The sequence below is a fragment of the Rhincodon typus genome, chromosome 10 (assembly GCF_021869965.1).
Source record: "Rhincodon typus isolate 14 chromosome 10, sRhiTyp1.1, whole genome shotgun sequence".
Taxonomy (NCBI): Eukaryota; Metazoa; Chordata; class Chondrichthyes; order Orectolobiformes; family Rhincodontidae; genus Rhincodon; species Rhincodon typus.
In genome coordinates, this window is record NC_063341.1 from 77980483 (window position 1) to 77998887 (window position 18405).

At 43.9% G+C, this 18405-nt stretch overlaps 1 protein-coding gene across 2 annotated transcripts in view; it reads left to right on the plus strand.

Moving 5' to 3' along the window:
* Nucleotides 1–13394, plus strand: part of bcl10 (BCL10 immune signaling adaptor) — a 33472-nt gene extending 20078 nt beyond the window's left edge. The window contains exons 2-3 of one of the 2 annotated variants that reach the window (XM_048602408.1): nt 9433–9718; nt 11821–13394. In XM_048602408.1, coding sequence (XP_048458365.1) covers nt 9433–9718; nt 11821–12191 — 657 coding nt within the window. In that variant the 3' untranslated portion in view covers nt 12192–13394. The remainder of the gene's footprint in view (nt 1–9432; nt 9719–11820) is intronic. The other variant, XM_048602409.1, reaches the window with a different exon arrangement.
* The last annotated feature ends 5011 nt before the right edge of the window (nt 13395–18405 follow it).

Here is an 18405-nt window from a genome sequence, read left to right on the forward strand (position 1 = left end):
GCAGTATGCTTTCAATGGTGCGTCTGTAGAAGTTGGTGAGGGGCCTTTTAGACATGGCAAATTTCCTGAGCCGCCTGAGGAAGAAGAGGCATTGTTGTGCATTCTTGACTGTCCCATCTACGTGGGAAGTCAAGGACAGGTTGTCGATTATCGTCACTCTGAGGAAGTTGACACTCTCCACCCTCTCAACATCAGTTCCATTGATGTAGATGGGAGTGTGTTCTCCCCCTTTCTTTCTGAAGTTCCACTGGGACATCTTCTGGAGAAGGACAAATATTCCAGGGGATGGGAGAAAGCAGCAGGGAGGCACTGGGTGATTTGCTCCTACAGAAAGCCAGCATTGACACAGGGCTGAATGGCCTCATCGTGATCAGGTACAGGAGTCAGATTAGAATGAGAGGGAAAGAAAGAGATGTCTTTAAGTAACAATTTTGAATTTGACAATTTTAAAAGCTGAAATAATTTGTTAGCTGAATGAAGGCCACTCCACAACTGTAATTGTTGACTCAGCGATAGTAGGAACTGCCAATGCTGGAGAATCTGAGATAACAAGGCGTAAAGCTGGAGGAACACAGCAGGCCAAGCAGCATCAGGGGAGCAGGAATGCTGACGTTTCGGGTCTGGACGGACAGTGTAGGCAGGGAGTTGGGATGGGGGTTGGTCAGTGAGGAGGGAGGGGTGGGTAGTTAGGAGAGAAGACAGACAGGTCAAGGAGGCGGGGATGAGGCTGGTAGGTAGGAGGTGGGGGTGGGGGTTGACGTGGGAGGAGCGGGTAGGTAGGAGAAAAGACGGACAGGTTAGGGAGGCGGGGACGAGCTGGACTGGCCTTGGGATGCGGTAGGGGGAGGGGAGATTTTGAAGCTTGTGAAGTCCACATTGATACCATTGGGCTGCAGGGTTCCCAAGCGGAATATGAGTTGCTGTTCCTGCAACCTTCGGGTAGCATCGTTGTGGCACTGCAGGAGGCCCAGGATGGACATGTAATTGTTGACTGTCTGGAATGTCATTGACAATTATTACATCATGAAAGTGTTCATTGTGCATTTAATTAGTCAACTTGGTTTTCTGTGATTGGCAGAAGATCGGTAAACAGGACATCAAGAGTAGTCCTCTCTGGATGACTCCCAGGGTTTTGAACAAACAAGTGCTGAAGTTAAGACTGTGGCTGGCCAGCTGGATGCAGGAGGGAGGGAGCTAGATTCCTGGGACACTGATATTGACTCTGGCTCAGGGGGAGATGGCACCTGTACAGAGACTGGTACAAACTGGGCAGGCTGCACTGGAATAGACCCAGGCCCTCGTGGGATGTTTTGCAAATGCTGTTAGCAGGAGGTGGGGAGGGTGGCGGGCGGGTGGTGGTGGATGGGATCCAGGAGAGAAAATCAGAAAAAGTCTGAGTTACCAAAATACAATCCCTAACTAAGGGCATTGTGAGTCTACCCACAGCACATGGACTGCAGCGGTTCAAAAAGGCAGCTCACCACCACCTTCTCAAGGGGCAGGCAATAAATGCTGGACCACTTATGTCTAACAAGTGAATAAAAAAGACACTAGAATTGAGAAAAGTAAAAAATAGGTGAAGGTGCAATAAGAGAAACAAAATATTCTAAGGTAGCATTATGGTGCAGATATACGAAGACACAGAGTGTAGTAAATGAGATTGATGAGTTACAGATTGCCTTGTGGAAATACTGTGTTGTGCTGGTAACAAAGACTGGGCTGAGGAAAGGGGAGGGCTGTGTGTTTGACATTCCTAGTTACAGGAATAATAGGAGACCAGCAGTAGTGGCAGTATTGTTTACAGGAGCACAGGGCAGTTCTGGAGAATGTCCCAGAGGGTTCAGACAGAATAGATATGTCCCGAACTGGGGAACAAGAAGGGAGCAATGATGTGGCTCGGGGTGGTTGATAGACCACTGACTGGAGGAACGAACCTGCAGAGAAATTACAGAGAGGTGTTAACATCAGACAGTAGTTATACCGAGGGCTTTAATTACCTGAATGTAGACTGAGATGGTAGTGGTGTAAAGCACAGGGGGATAAGTGTGCCTATAGAGAGGTCAGGAGAAAATTCTCCTGCACAATGTCTTGCTCAATGAGAAAAGAGACATTACAAGAGCTGGTCCTTGGGAATGAGGTGGGCCAAATGGGGAAACGTTTAGAGGACTGTGATCATTTACGATAAGGTTCATTGCTGTAATGAACAATTTAGAGTAAGAAGGATTTTTAAAAAATTCATTCACAGGATGAGGGGCATTGCTGACTAGGCAGCATTTATTGCCCATCCTTAATTGCCCAGAGGGCAGTTATGAGTCAACCACATTGCTGTTGGTTTGGACACATGTAGGCCAGACCAGGTAAGGATGGCAGTTTCCTTCCCTAAAGGACATTAGTGAATTAGATGGGTTTTTCCAAAAACTGACAATGGTTTCATGGTCATCATTAGACTCTTAATTCCAGATATTTATTGAATTCAAATGTCACCACCTGCCATGGTAGGATTCGAACCCAGGTCCCCAGAACATTACCTGGGTCTCTGGATTAACAGTCTAGCGATAATACCACTAGGTCATTGCCTCCCCTTGATGACTCTTAACTAGGGGCGAACCAGCTTCAATGGAGCAAGAGCAGAGCTGGAGCCAGACAGCCATTCATAAAAAAAAAGCAGACAGTACCTTAGGTTTTATGAATTGGGGCGTAGAGTACAAGAGGAAGGGAGGTGACATCGAATTTGTACAGGACAATCTTTAACCCTTAACTGGAGTGTTGTGTACCGTTCCGGGCAGCATACTGCAGCAACAATGTGAATGCATTGGAAAGGGAGTAGGAGAGTGATTCCAAGGATGAGAAACCTCAGTTATAAGAATAGATTGGAGAAGTTGGGACTGTTTTCCTTGGAGAGAAGAAGGCAAAGAGAAGATTGGATAGAGGTTTTCAAAATCATGAGGGGCCTAGGTACAGAGTGTTAGGAGAAACTGTTCCTGCTCAAAGCAATTGACAACATGAGGGCATGGATTTTGTGATTTGCAAAAGATGCTAATAGAAGATGAGAACTCAATGTTTTCACACAGTGAGGGTCTGGAACACACTGCCTGGAAATGTGATGGTGGCAGGTCCAGTTCAGGCATTCAAGAGGGGGACTGGCTGGTTGTTTAAACAGAAACAATGTGCAGGTTATAAGGAGAATACGGGAGAATGGCACCGAGTGTCAACCCTCATTAGGAGAGCAAGTGCAGACATAATGGGTCGAAAGGCCTCCTGCACTGTAATAATTCTGCGATTCTGTGAAGCATGTCATTAGCTCATTGTGTTTGTCCCATGCTGAATGATGGGCACAGGGTATTGATATCAAGTTTGAAAGGCAAGTTTCTAGATATGTGAAGTCAACCTTGACAAGTTTGGAAATAAATTGACCTCTGAAAATAAAGCTGAGCTGCTCATGTGCAAGCGTAAAGACTAACAGTGGGGAGTTTGGTATCAAACAAAAGTGGTCAATGCACTTTGAAGACCAGAAGCCCAATTGTGAAGGCTGTATTCGAGAAGTGAGAGACGAGATAGTGGTATAGTGGTAATGTTACTGGATGGTAATCCTGAGGCCCCCGCTAATGCTGTGGGGAGACAGGTTCAAATCCTTGCTTAGCTGAAGATTCTTGCAAACTGTGTGACTGAGAGTGGGAACAACAGTGAGGATTTAGCAAACTGATCACGGCCTGATGGTTTTAGTACAACCAGCCTCATATTTTGAGTCATTTGGTGAATGTGAGATTTTGATGTTCCAAAGTGCTTATCTCACCAAAATAATGCTACAGGGCATCATTCTGATGGAGGAAGGACATGGGAACATGGCAGTAGTTGTAGAGGATAGTATAATGGAGATAGATGCTGTTCTCTGCAGTTGAGTGTGAGTCCTGATGGTTGTGTTACCTTCCCAATGCCAGTTAATGAACTCTCCTTAGGGATGGAAATGAACGTGGAAAGGGAGGGGAATCTTGTTGTCATCGCCTTTGGTACTAATGACATTTCTCAGATTGGAAAGGAGATTCTGCTGAAAGATTTTGGACAGTTAGGAGCTAAACTAAAAGACAGAGACCCATAACGATAATCTAAGGATTACTATCTGTGCCATTGGTAAACTGATTTACCATAAATAATGTAAAAAATGTGGGGCTCAAGGATTGGTGAGGGTGGAAAGAGTTTCAGTTTGTGGGACGCAGCGGCACCAGCACTGGGGTACAAGTGGGCTGTTCTGCAGGGGCAGGCTTCACACACACCATGCTGGGAACAGTGTCCTGGCAAATCAAATAACTAGGACTGTGGGGAAGGGTGGGTAGGAGTCACAAGGGAGGTACAAAGGCAGTATTTTGATAATGCCCAGAGTAGGAGAGGATGGGACAGTATACAACTATAAAACAACAGCTAGCAAATGGAGTCAAAGGTGAGAGAATGGAACAAAGACAAAATCAATGGCTCTTTATCATAGAATTCCTACAGTGTGGAAGCAGGCCATTCAGTCCATTGAGTCCACACTGACCCTCTGAGGAGCATCCCACTCAGACCCACCCCTCCAACCCTATCCCTGTAAGCCTGCATTTCCCATGGCTAATCCACCAAGCCTGCATACTATGGGCCATTTAGCATGGCCAATCCACCTAACCTGCACATCTTTGGGCTGTGGCAGGAAACCCATGCAGACACAGGGAGAACATGCTAAATCCACATATCCAGTTGCCTGAGGCTGGAATCAAACCCAGGTCCCTGGCACTATGAGGCAGCAGTGCTAACCACTGTGCCACCCTATCTTTAAGTAATTGTTACTAATCTTTACTTAAGTGCATATAGTATCCAGAACAAAATAATGGCATAGCTAGAGGTTAGTGGGTGTGACCGTATAGCCATTACAGGAATGAGTGATGATGAGAAGTAGCATTGACATGTGTGAGGGTCAGCGGGATAAACACATGAGCGTGAAAAGCAGAAAAGATTAGGCAGTTGGCAGCATAGTGCCTTAGATGTTGCTGAAAAAAAGAGACAGGTTAATGAAACATCTCATCCTGCACTCTTCAGGAAAGATGCAACAGTGACAAACTTTAAACAGCTACAACAACTTGTATGACAGGAGAGAAGGGGTATTGATTCAGTTGGCAAGTCAACTTAGATTGGCCAAGGAGTTGCCATGGAGAAATCAGGATGAGAAATAGGTGGGCCGTGCTTCTGGGAAATTCAGCAATGTGCAGAGCTTGAATAGGGTCCTTTCTGTAAAGAATGGGCCCGGTAAATGATTGTACATCTCTCCGAACAAAACTCCAAATTGAAACATGTCCTGTTAGTTGTAATTTGGCTCTCGGGCAGCACTGCACATCCCGTGAATGAATTCGAAAAGAAATTGAGGACAGGTTGCATTGCCAATCTAAGTGTTACACTGAGAGAGGTTTAAAATGAATAAAAGGCGATGGTGGATAAAGAGAAAGTATTTCCTTTGGATTAATTCTGGAACCAACTTTATAAAAGGGATGTGATAGCACTGGAGAGGGGGGAGAGGAGATTTACCAGGATCTTGCCAGGGCTGGAGAGAGATTGGACAGATTGGGATTGGTTTCCTTAGAGGAGAGGAGATTGAAAGGGGAAATGATTGAGATGGAGAAAATGATGAGGGGCATAGAAAGGAGGAAACCTTTCCCCTTGATGGATGGATTCTCTGAGCAGGAGCATGGGTTTAAGGGAAGGGGTAGGAGGTTTAGAGGGAATATGAGGAAAAATGTTTTCACCCAGAGGGTGGTGGGAATCTGGAACTCAGCCTGTAAGGGTGGGAGAGGCAGAAACCCTCTTAACATTGAAGATGTGTTTAAATGTGCACTTGCAATGCCAAGGCATACAAGGCTATAGACCAAGTGCTGGGAAATGGGATGAGAATCATTAAGGTGGTTGTTTTTTGACTGGCGTGTACTCAATGGAATGAATGGCCTTTGTTCTGTGCCATAGATCTCTCAAACTCTGGTTGCGGAATGTCGGAACAAGAAGGTGCCAGCATATTGGAGCTAGGTCATTCACAGAGTACAGTGGAAAATCTCTCCCTGTCTCCTACATAAAGCTTTTGCGTCAATGGGAGAGTGGGGAGTTAAAAATAGCAAAGCTAAAATTGAACTTCTAAGAAGAAAAGTTTCTTATTAGGTTTTTGGAATCACACTAGGTACATGGAGTTGTGATACAAATTAACTACCATTTAATGAAATTGTAGAACAGTCCCCAGGGGCTGAGTGGCCACATTCTGATTCTAAGACACAACTTTAAAAGCCCTTTATGCAACAGCAACAATGACCTCAGAGTATCTTAGAGAGAGCAGTCAAACCAATGGAGCAACATTAGAAGTGTAGGCCCCGTTGTAATGTAGAAAATGATTAACATTTCGATAAAGAAATTAACATTTTGGAGATAGTTCCCACTGAGTATATGGCCAGGGTTTGCATTGAGAAATGTGACTGTGGATGAGGTAGTTTTTGGTACAAAATGACGGGAAGTTATGGCAAGAAAACCCCCACAAAACGGTGATGCAAAGGAAGCCACAACAAAGCAAGTCTGAGTACCTGAAGCTCTCTGCCCTGCTGTCCTCATTTAAGGAGCTCTCTAAAACCTCAGCCTTACAGCAAGCTTTCAGACACCTGTCCTATTCCCTCAGGTGATGTGGGATCAGCCCTGCTTTGATAACAATCCTCCAGACATTGTACAATATTAAAAGCACGGTATAAGTGCGTGACAACAAGGTGCAGGGCTGGATGAACACAGCAGGCCAAGCAGCATCATAGGAGCAGAGAGGCTTAGTGATGTTGTTGCTCAATGAACTTAACATATCACCGCATGAATTTCCCATGTAGCAAATAATTTCACACAATTCATATGCTGTGACGAACAGACAGTGTCTGATATTAGCAGGAGGACAACGACCCTTCCAGATTTATAAAAGATCTGAGTATGGTTTATCATTATGTTTGATACGTTGTTTACCTCAGTTTAGAACTTGTTTGGCAAAAAAATTGATTATAATTCTTAAATATTGACTGTGTGTGTGAGAGAGTGTGTGTGTGTGTAGTAAAAGCTACACAAGATTATTTTAGTAAGTGTTTGGAATCCTGTATTTATTTTTCATGCTGTACTGTGTAAATTTGATGTATTCTGATGCCAAGGGAGTTTCCCTCGACATTCAAAATAACTCACTCTGTTAAAGGTGGAAGTCATTTGCGTGTGAATAAATTAGCTTTGAGATACTGGTCTAGATGTGAAGCATAAATATCACTTCTGAGTGTTTTTCTGTGCATGTGAGTCATTTCAAAAGTGTGCTGTGAAGTTAAAGTTCACATCACAAAATATGTAGAGCAAAGAAAGAGGCCATTTCACTGTTATATTATTCCACTCCCCTTCATCTTACTCAATCAGCATATTCCTCACTTCAAATATTGCAGAAAAGCAAGACACAGTGCCAAATTTCGTGTTGTGTTCGTCAGGGCAATCACAAGAATGCTCCAATTTCAATTTCACCGAACAGCAGTGAGCCATGTAATGACACTGAACTGTTTGTTAATTTAGTTGTTAGCCAATGTTTGTTCCCCATCCCTAACTGCTATGGAACCAAGTGGTTTGCTTCGTTATTTCAGTGGGCATCAGAATCAGCCACGGTCTGGTGTCACATGTAGGCAGATCATCTCCCGACCCGAAACGTCAGCTTTCCTGCTCCTCTGATGCTGCCTGGCCTGCTGTGTTCCTCCAGCTCCACATTGTGTTATCTCAGACTCCAGCATCGGCAGTTCCTATTACCTCTGAGCTAAGGATAGCAGATGCCTTCTCTAATGGACATTAGTGAAGCAGGCTGGTTTTAATAACAAGGTGCCAATGTTAGACCGGGGTGGACTTTGTCGTCACCTAATGAAGGAGCAACTCTCCGAAAGCTTGTGATCTTTAGATAAACCTGTTAGACTATAACCTGGTGTCAAATAACTTCTGACTTAATAACAAGTGATGGTGGTCACATGGTTGCCATTGATTTAGCTTTTAATTCCAGATTTTTATTGAATTCAGATTTCACTGTCTACCACAGTGGGAATCGAACCCAGGACATAAGATCCTGGGGTTCTGGGTGGCTGATCCAGTCAATTAACCACTACGACTCCTTCAATACCTCCAATTCAATTCTGATGAATTTAGCCCATCCAGAATCAACATATCCTTCCTGGGGGATGTTCACAGATCTGGGCAGTGCTGTCTGGTTGGGTTTTTCCCTTGCATTTGTAGACAGGATGTAGGCATCAGTGGTTGGATCAGCTGTCATTACCCACCCCTTAGTGCCCTTTGAGAAGGTGTTGGTGAGCTGCTTTCTTGAACTGCTGCTCTCTGTGTGGTGTGGGCACACCAACGGTGCTGTTAGAAAGGAGGTTCCAGGAATTTGACCCAGTGGCACTGAAGGAATGGTGAGACAGGAAGTTGTAGGTGGCGATGTTCGCATGGATCTGTGTTGTCAAAGGAGCCTCCGCTGGGTCCTGCACTGTCTCTTGTAAATGAGACTTTTTACTGCCGCTAAGCATCAGTGGTAGAGGGAGTCAATGTTGAAACAGCTCCAAATAATTGTAGTGCACTTTCCAAACCTCTGTATTCCAGCCTGCTTGAAGCAAAGACAAAATTTCCATTCATATTTTTTAATTTCTTTTTATGCCTGTCCACTTCTTGTTTTTAAATTTTTTGTTTTTGCTGGGGGCCCTGAGCCTCATCTCTGACTGGGTTCTGATTGGTCTCTAGATTGGATGGGCTGAATGGCCTCATTCTGCTCCACTGAGCATGGTGGCTCAGTGGTTTGCAGCCCTGCCTCACAGGGCCAGGGACCTGGGCTCAATTCCAGTCTCGGTGACTGTCTGTATGGAGTTTGTAGGCTTTCACCTGTGTCTGCGTGAGTTTCCTCCAGGTGTTCCGGTTTCCTCCCATAGTCCAAAGATGTGCAGGTTAGGTGGATTGGCCATGGGAAATGCAGGGTTACAGGGATTGTTTAGGGGGCCCCTCATGTCTTTTTTAAACCTCTCTCCTCTAAGTTAGATCTCATCCATCTCCGTTCATATTCTGAGGGTTTAGTTTGTGCAGAGTGTTGCTAACAAGCGAAGTCAATTCCTTGAAACAAAACAACAAGAGAGAGTTGTCCCTGAGCTGATCTGGTGATCAAATCAGAGAGAAAGGAGAGAGAGAGAGAGCTACTTTTTTAGCTTTGGTCCTAAAGAAAGGCAAATGATCATCATTGGTCACCACAGTTTCAATCTTTTTCTGATGCTCATGAGGATTCCTCTCAAAGCTGAGCAGCTTCATTGAGACAGATGCTGTGTTAAATGAGCAGAGACAGGGGTTAGGATTTGTTCAGAAGCATGACTGTTTTTGTTAACATCTTTCTCCTCTCGACTGCAGGTTTTAGAGAAACTGAGGCCGTACTTGTGTGAGAAAGTCATTGCAGAAAGGCATTTTGATTACCTGCGAGCAAAAAGGATATTGTCGAAGGAAGATACAGAGGAGATTTCCTACCAGGGATTGAATAGACGAAAGACTGGAAAGTTACTGGATTACCTGGCAGAGAACCCGAAAGGCTTGGACACGCTGATCAACTCCATCAGGCGGGAGGGCACACAGAACTTCCTCGTTCAGAGAATAACAGACGAGGTGCAGAAGATTAAAAACGAAAAGCTGATCCAGAAAGGTAAAAAGAAATAGATTTTCTGCTCTCTCATCACATCAAAGGATGTGTAAACTGTTGTTCCCTTTGCAAAGTGTGGAACCTCCAGTATAGTTTGTCCTTGATAATGCCAAACCTTTTTTACATCATTGTGTAGACTGTGTGCTGCTAGCATTCCGTCTTTACTGTCATTTTTAATGGATTACACAAATTCAGCGAAAATCCCAAAGCGCAAAAGAACAGTAAGGCAGGAGGAGGTGCTTGCATAGTGGATGGGAAAGGTTTAGAGGGATATGGGCCAAATGCGGGCAAATGGGACTAGTTCAGTTTAGGAAATGTAGACAGCACGGACCAGTTGGGCTGAAGGGCCTGTTTCCATGCTGTATGACTCTATGAACTGGGTCTGCCAAGTTGGAATATTTCTGTACTTGGGCTTAGCTGGATTGAAAATCTGGCCTTTTTTAAGCTTGTCTCTAGAGTTGCAACTTTAACTGGATTAGCATTCCTCAAATAAATATTCTTTGAGGCATGGAATCATAGAGTCCTACAGCACGGAGACCAAACTGCTCCTTGCCGACCAAAATGTCCATCCACACTAACCCCATTTCCCTCCACTTGGCCCATATCCTTCGAAACCTTTCCTATTCATGTATTTGTCCAAATGCATGTTAAATGTTGTTAATGTGCCCACCTCAGCCACTTCCACTGGCAGCTTATTCCATATGCGTACCACCCTCTGTGTAAAAAAGTTGCCCTTCAGGTTCCCATGTATTCTTTCCCCTCTTACCTTAAACTGATGCCCTCTAGTCCTCTGTTCCCCAACCCTGGGAAAAAGACTGAGTGCATTCACCCTATCCATGCCTCTCATGATCTTATATACTTCTATAAGATCCCCCCTCAGTCTCCTATGCTCTAAAGAAAAAGTCCTGGCTTGTCCAACCTCTCCCTATAACTCAGTCCCTTGAGTCCCGGCAACATCCTTGTAAATTTCTTCTGCACTCTTTCCAGTTTAATAACATCCTTCCTATAGTAAAGTGACAAAACTGAACACAATACTCCAAGTGTGGTCTCACCAACATCCTGTACAACTGCAACATAACTTCCCAACTGCTGTACTCAGTGCCCTGACTGATGAAGGCCAGCGTGCCAAAAGCCTTCTTCACTGCCCTGTCTACCTGTGACTCCACTTTCAGAGAAACGTGCACCTGAACTCTAAGGTCCCTCTGTTCCACTACAGTCCTTAAGGACCTACCATTCACCATGAAACTTCTACCTTGATTTGACTCTCCCAAAACACAATACCTCACACTTATCTATATTAAACTCCATTTGCCATTTCTCGGCCCACTTCCCCAGCTGATCAACATCCTGCTGCAATTTCTGATAACCTTCCTCACTGTCCACAATACCGCCTATTTTAGTGTTATCCACAAACTTACTAATCATGCCTGTTCATTCTCATCCAAATCATTGATATCAATAACAAACACAATGGGCCCACCACCGACCCCTGAGACACACCACTAGTCACAGGCATCCAGTCCAACAAACGTCCTTCCACTATTACTCTCTGCTTCCTACCATCAAGCCAATTGTGTATACAATTTGCCAACTTTCCATGGATTGCATGTGATCTAACCTTCCAGAGCAGCCTACCATGTGGAACCTTATCAAAGGCCTTACTGAAATCCATATAGACTACGTCTACCGCCCTGCCCTCATCAACCTTCCTGGTCACTTCATGAAAGGACTCTAACAAATTTGTGAGGCATGATCTCCCACACACAAAGCCATGCTGACTACTCCTAATCAAACCCTGTCTTTCTAAATGCATGTATATCTTATCCCTCACAATCTTCTCAGGTAACTTACCTACTATAGATGTTAAGCTTACTGGTCTATAATTCCCAGGATTTTCTTTGCAGCCCTTCCTGTACAACATTCGCTACCCTCCAGTCTTCTGTGGCTAACGATGATGCAAATATATCAGCCAGGGCCCCTGCAATTTCTTCCCCAGCCTCTTGCACTTTGGAATTAAACAATTTAATAGCAAACAATGTTGAATCAGTATTCATCCTGTTTGGTTGATCTCTCTCTCTTCTCATTTCTTTTTCTTCCACTTGAAGCAGGAACTTTCTCGAGCAGTTGTGAGATGTTCAAAGATATATCTGGATCCAATAACCTGTCCGTGTTCCCATCCATTGAGTCCAACAGTCAGAGGACAGAAGCAAACATCCTGTTTCATCCTGAAGGTGAATACAGCCCAGTGCCGTCAGCTTCACCCACTCTCTCTCCACTGGATTTGAAATCTATGTCTTTGTTGGAGAAGGCAGGCACACTGAGCAATGTGGAAACCATGCCTACAACATTATCCCTCCCGAGGCCAGGGGAGCCAGGAGCTCCTTCTCTTCCCCCTGAACTTGAAGCAGAGTCTGATGGAGCCTGTAGTAATTCCAGTGATGCTGCATTTTTGCCTTTGCGTTCCCGTGCACCGTGACCAGTCACCATCCTGAAACTGACCTGCGTTGAAAACCCATGGATATTGATGTAGAAAATCACACAGTGTCCGATGTTTATGGTTCTATATGTCTTTGTTAAATTTGGGTACAATACTGGTTGCTTTTGTAAATGTATAATTGCCTTAAGTTTTGTGTTACATTTCCTATGAGCAAAGCCCCTGCTCTTCACAGCATGAAGCAGTTATTCCCATCTTTATGAGCTTTCCAGCAGCTGTGGGAGCTGGCAAAGTGTCACCGGTAACTTTACTGACTCTGGGTCAGCGTGTGTGTTTGTGTCTGTGTGTCTGACTGTGTCTGTGTGTATGTGTGTGTGCGCGCACGTGTGTCTGACTATGTTTGTGCGTGTGCGCTGTCTCATTATCTGGTGTGTCTGTGTCTGTGTGAGTGTGAGTGTACACATGGACCTTCCACACACTGGGAGAAGGAAACCATTGAGTTCTTTATGGCGATAAGCTCTGTGGCCTGTAGCTGTAATACCACAGTATACTGGGTGCTGCCATGTTCTTGGCCCTGCTGACTGCTTTACAGGCACCAGGACAGTGACAGAGGAGAACCTTATGTGGTTGCAGTAGGCGATAAGATTGGGCCAGAGCACCGTGCGCGCGTGTGTGTGCTCCACCCAACCCCTCCACCACCCACCCCAGACTGGGGCAGTGGGAGAACACCCTCTTTCACTTTCACTGGGCCAGCTCTCCCAGCAGGTGATTGGGGAACTAGTGAGTCAAGGCCCATAAATGGCCAAACATTATCCACATAAGGGTCTTTGTTGCCAGCACAGCAAGGAAGTTTCCAAGGGGTATAACTGCCCAGGTTTCTCTCCAGGGCCAATCTGCCTAATTATTCCCCCTTTTCACCACCTCAGAGAGGGGAAATAATTCCTGCTCTTTGACTCTATAGTAACCCATGCTCATACTGACATAACCAATTTAATTCTATTCACTCACTTGCATTTTATTTGTTTTAAATCTGTACATAGGAAATTCAAACATAACCCTCAAGCGTTCATTTTCTGCTACGTAATCATCATAATGGGGCCTATTGGTGTTGACTTCTTTGCGATAGAAATTCTTTTGGTTTTTGTTGATGTATTAACAAGTAGAAACCTAACCTGAGAAGGAATAATGTTCTCAAATCTTTTATCCTGCCAGATGACTGGAGGTAAACGGGAAAGATGTGAGTGGGCTCCTGTGTTTTTTTCCTATAGAAATCTCCATAAAATGTGGGGGGAAGAAAATGTGTCATTTATTTGTTGCCTTATCACAACTTTCCAGATCCCTCCAAATACACGTCATACTGAACAAAAGTGTCTTGAAAGTAACTTAATGGGTGTTATGTAGATGAACCTAGCAGCTATTAAATGCACAAACTTCAGACAACAGGGAGGTGAATAACTGGTTGATTAATAACTGCTCTTTGACCTCAGATGGTCAGGATGGGTCTGGTCCTCCGAGACTCCCTGCTGCTGTGTAAACAGTTTAATTCATCCTCTGAAATGAGGAAGTGGAACATTATAGCTGATCTGGAAGTGGGATCTCCTACATCAGAGCATTTTCCCAGTATCAACATGTTGCAAATGTACAGCACACGTTTCGTGAAATTGTAGTTAGAAACATTTGCGCTATTTTTAATTTTTAACGTGTCATTTTTGCTTTTGTTAATGCTTCACTTTATCTACTAACTCACTGTTTTTCTTGTATTTGAATGTACCACACTGTGAACTTAAGAAAGGAATGGTAATGTCTGTAATTATTCAGGTAGCTGTCAGTGTCTTTTCCAATTGGAAAGCAGTGGGATGTATTTTGTTGCAGACCTCTTCAGTCCGTCAAATGAGGAACCCAACTAAACACACCCTGAAAAGGGCAGAGACCTTCACCTTTCCATCAGGTTATGGAGGATACACAGCACAAAAACAGGCCATTGGGCCCTTCCATGTCTGGCCAGCGATTAAGCTCCATTTGCCCCCCCCTCCTTCAACTTTCCTCATCTAACTCTTATCATCATAACCCTCTATTCAATCCCCCTTCACAGGTTTCTCCAGCTTCCTCCTAAAAGTACTTATGGAGTGGTTGAAATGAACAGGATGACACCACAAGAAATAGGAACAGGAGTAGGCCATTCTGCCCCTCGAGCCTGTTATGACATTCCCCATATCACTTTCCTACCTTTTCCCCATAACTTTGATTCCCCGACTGATCACGAATCTATCTCTCTCAGCCTTAAATATACACAAGGACTCTGCCCCCACAGCTCTCTGTGGCAAGGAGTTCCAAAGACTCTCAACCCTCTGGGAGAAGAAATTCCTCCTCATCTCAGTCTTAAATTGGTGCCCCTTTATTCTGAGACTATACCCTCTGGTCCTAGACTCTCCCATGAGGGGAAACATGCGCTCAGCATTGACCCTGTCAAACCCCTTAAGAATCTGATATGTTTCAATGAGATCACCTCCCATTCTTCTAAACTCCAGTGAGTAGAGTCCCAACCATTTTAGCCATTGATCATAAGACAATCTCTCCATATTGGGGAGCATTGCAGTTCCATGTGATTTCATTTATTATTATCGCATGTACTGAGATACAGTGAAAAGTATTGTTTTGCTTGCTATCCAGGCAAATCATCCCTTACATAAGTACATCAGGGTAATAGAGTAGAATGTAGTGTTATAACTGCAGAGAAGATGCAGAGAAAGATCAACTCTGATATATGAGGGGTCCGTTCATAGGTCTGATAATGGCGGGGAAGAAACTGTTCTTAAATCTGTTGGCCTGTTTTCAAACTTTGATCTGCACATTCTCACTACTGTCTGGGTGAAGTGATTCCTTCTGAACTCCCAATTAGATTTCTTATATTGATGACTTCTGGTTATACTTTTCTCCACAAAAAAAACGTTCACTGCATCAAAATCTTCTGTCATGATAAACGCCTCTATACGGTCACCACTCAGCTGCGTTCCCTCCCTCTTCGCTCACAGGGTGAGAGTAAAGTTTACCAAAGATCTACATTCTGGGAAGGCTCCAAGATTCAATTCCCAGTCACTCATGGAATCTTAGCGGAAAAGCCAGAGAGCAGCTTGGAGCAACAGCCAGACTGAGCTGGGTTCAGAACAGAATTGATGACTGCACTCAATCTCAAATAGATGAAGTGGCTATAGAATTGAGCCCAATGCTCACACTGCTTTGCTCAATTCCATGAGGAATATATCTTACACCGTTTACATAGGAAGTAGGCCATTCAGCCCATCAAGTCTTCTCTGCCATTAAACGAGATCGTGATAATCCTCAACTTCACTTTCCTACCTACTCCCCATTACCCTTGATTCCCTTATTGATTAAAAATCTGTCTGTCTCAGCCTTAAATATATAACCCAGCCTCGACAGTTCTCTGTGGTAAAGAATTCCACAGACTCACTCCCCTATGACAGAAGAAATTCCTCCTCATCTCTGTCGTAAATGGGTGACCCCTTACTCTGAGATGATGCTCTCTGGCCCTAGACTCTCCCACAGGAGGAAACAACATCTCGCATCGACCCTCCAAGCCCCTGATGTGTTTCAATAATGTCTGCTCTCATTCTTCAAAACTCCAATGGGTCCAGGCCCACTCCACCCACCGTCATCTCATTAGACACACCCTCCATACCTGGTATCAGCCTAATGAACTTTCTCTGGACTCTATCCAATGCCAGTCTTTCTTTCCTTAAATAAGTGCCCAAAACTCTGCAGTATTCCATCTGTAGTCTGACTAATTCCTTGTACAGTTTTAGCAACACTTTCCTATTTTTATATCCCATTCCCTTTGAAATAAAGAACAAAACTCCATCTGCCTTTCCTATTTTTCAGTGATCTCGAACACTATCTTTTTGGGATTCATGTACGGAGGCTCTCAAGCCCCTCTGTTCCATAGCTTTCTGAAGTCTTTTTCTATTTAAATAGTATGTTCTGGTGGATCATATCAAACAACAGTCTATTTGGCTATTCAAAACGAGACCCTGTACCCAACCCGGCCACATTCACAAAATCCACAACCCACTCTGTAACTTTCAATGTGATTCTCTAATTGAACACTATATGCTGGATAATCCTGAGTGCGTGAAGGACAACATTCAGGCTCACAGTGTAGTGCATCTGTGTTTACTGGAAGTAGTCTATATTGCAGGGCAGAACCTTATTCTTTGCAGGCAGAATGTGTTAACACTGTGTGCCTGGTTCAAATCATCAAAATAGTTGGACAATATTTGCTGGTTCACTTCTCAGCCCTGACCAAACACAGTCAATCTGGCCTGATTTAAAATTTAGACAAAGCCTGGCAATGAACTGTCAATCATCATTAGGGGATCAAGGATTATGGGGAGAAAGTGGGAGAATGGGGTTGAGGAACATATCAGTCATGATTGAATGGCAGAGCAGACTCGATGAGCTGAATGGCCTAACTTCTGCTCCTGTGTCTTATGGTCTTATTAATGGGTGCATTCTCCACGGTAATCTCTCTACCAATCAGCACTCTTTGCTCATACAGTATAAATGTTGGTTATTCCTTTAATTGGTGCACCTTGCCCCAATAGGCTAATTGAAAACAAAATGTCTGTTTTCAATAATAATTGTAAAACTGTTACAGTCCAAGGGGAGGCCATTCAGCCCACTGTATATGTGCTGCCTTTCCCAAACTAGTGCCATTCTCCTGCCTTCTCCTTCATAATCCTGCAAATTGTTCCATTTCAAAGAATAGTCCAATTCTGTTTTGAACACCTCGGTTGGACCTGTCTCCATCTCTGACTCAGACACTCATGATGTCAATCACTTTAAATCTGTGCCCTGTCATTCTCAATTCTTCCACCAATATTTCTCCCTATCTACTCTGTTTTTGAGCACGGTTTTCCTTCTAGATTTAAAAGAAAATCCCAAATTCTCTGATCTATCTTTCTGACTGAAAAAAAATGGCAACAGGGAAGTCTCCACACTGCATTCATTGGCATTTCAACCTGTTTAATACAAAATATTTTAACACCCAACTGCTGTAATGTGTGGGGTCCTCATTCTCGCTGTTCTGCAAGAATGTGCTGATGTTTAATTCCTTGCATAAATGAGGAAGTTTGTACACAATATGTCGTGACGAATATCTTGTGAAAGAACAGACTTTTAAGGTACTTCGGAGATTGATGTTTTGAGTGGGCTGCTATTATGGATCTGTCTCTGAACTTGTAAAATCGTGAGACATGATCAGGGTGATCCCACAAGATATTTGCACTACTCGCAGTTCCACTGGCCTGACGTTACTGAAGCTATCAGCACCTGGGAGTCTTGGTTTTATCATTTTCCCAGCATTCTGTAAAATGTTTGGGTGCTAAAATGGATCAGCTTGTATGTTGAAGAGGCGTTAGAAACTGATTCATAACAATGTTCATGAGACTCCTGATTTAAATCGAACATTTCAGAATTTGAGTCAAACTTTCTGGTTTCTGACATGACCATAAGGTGTGGGAGCAGAACTAGGCCATTTGCTCCATCGAGTCTATGTGGAGTATTTAATTCAATCCATGTGTAAATAGTTATCTCAGGGTTTAATGATAACTCGGGGCATCAGTATCAATCACTACTCAACTCGGATTCAGTTCTGTTGGTCATTTGATTATAATGGCTGTCAACAATTAGCTGGTGGAATGTAATGCATTCGATTAAGCAACCTCCTGGTAAATGGTGATGGACTTTTCTTTTGATTTAATTAGTTAAAATACAATATTTCTAAATTGTAATCTTGCCATTGGTCTCTGTGAATTGTTTCTGATGTTCAAATCCCCTGCTTTCCCCCTTTCGGCTAAAGGATTGTTCCTCATGCATTTCCAAGTGAACCAGGAGAGCAGAGGATCATTGTCAGCAGACACTGGGATCTGATTTCCTCAGGGAATGAGAGCTGTCTGCTCTAGAAACCTGCTTTAACCAAGGCTGGTATGAAAACTGAAACTGAATGCATGGTGGCAAATGCTCAGTACTTGGGATGAGGGGTGGAGGAGCACAGGTAGTTCTGCTATAACACGTGTTTCCTTAAGGCGAATTGGCTTGATGAATAGTGGGCGCTGCTTGGATAACATGAACTTTCTGCTGTACAGGTACAGCGACTTTCCATAGCAATTTCCTTATAACGCAATTTTCTATAGCGCAAGGTCACGCAACTATGGCATTGTAGGAGAACTACCTGTAAAGA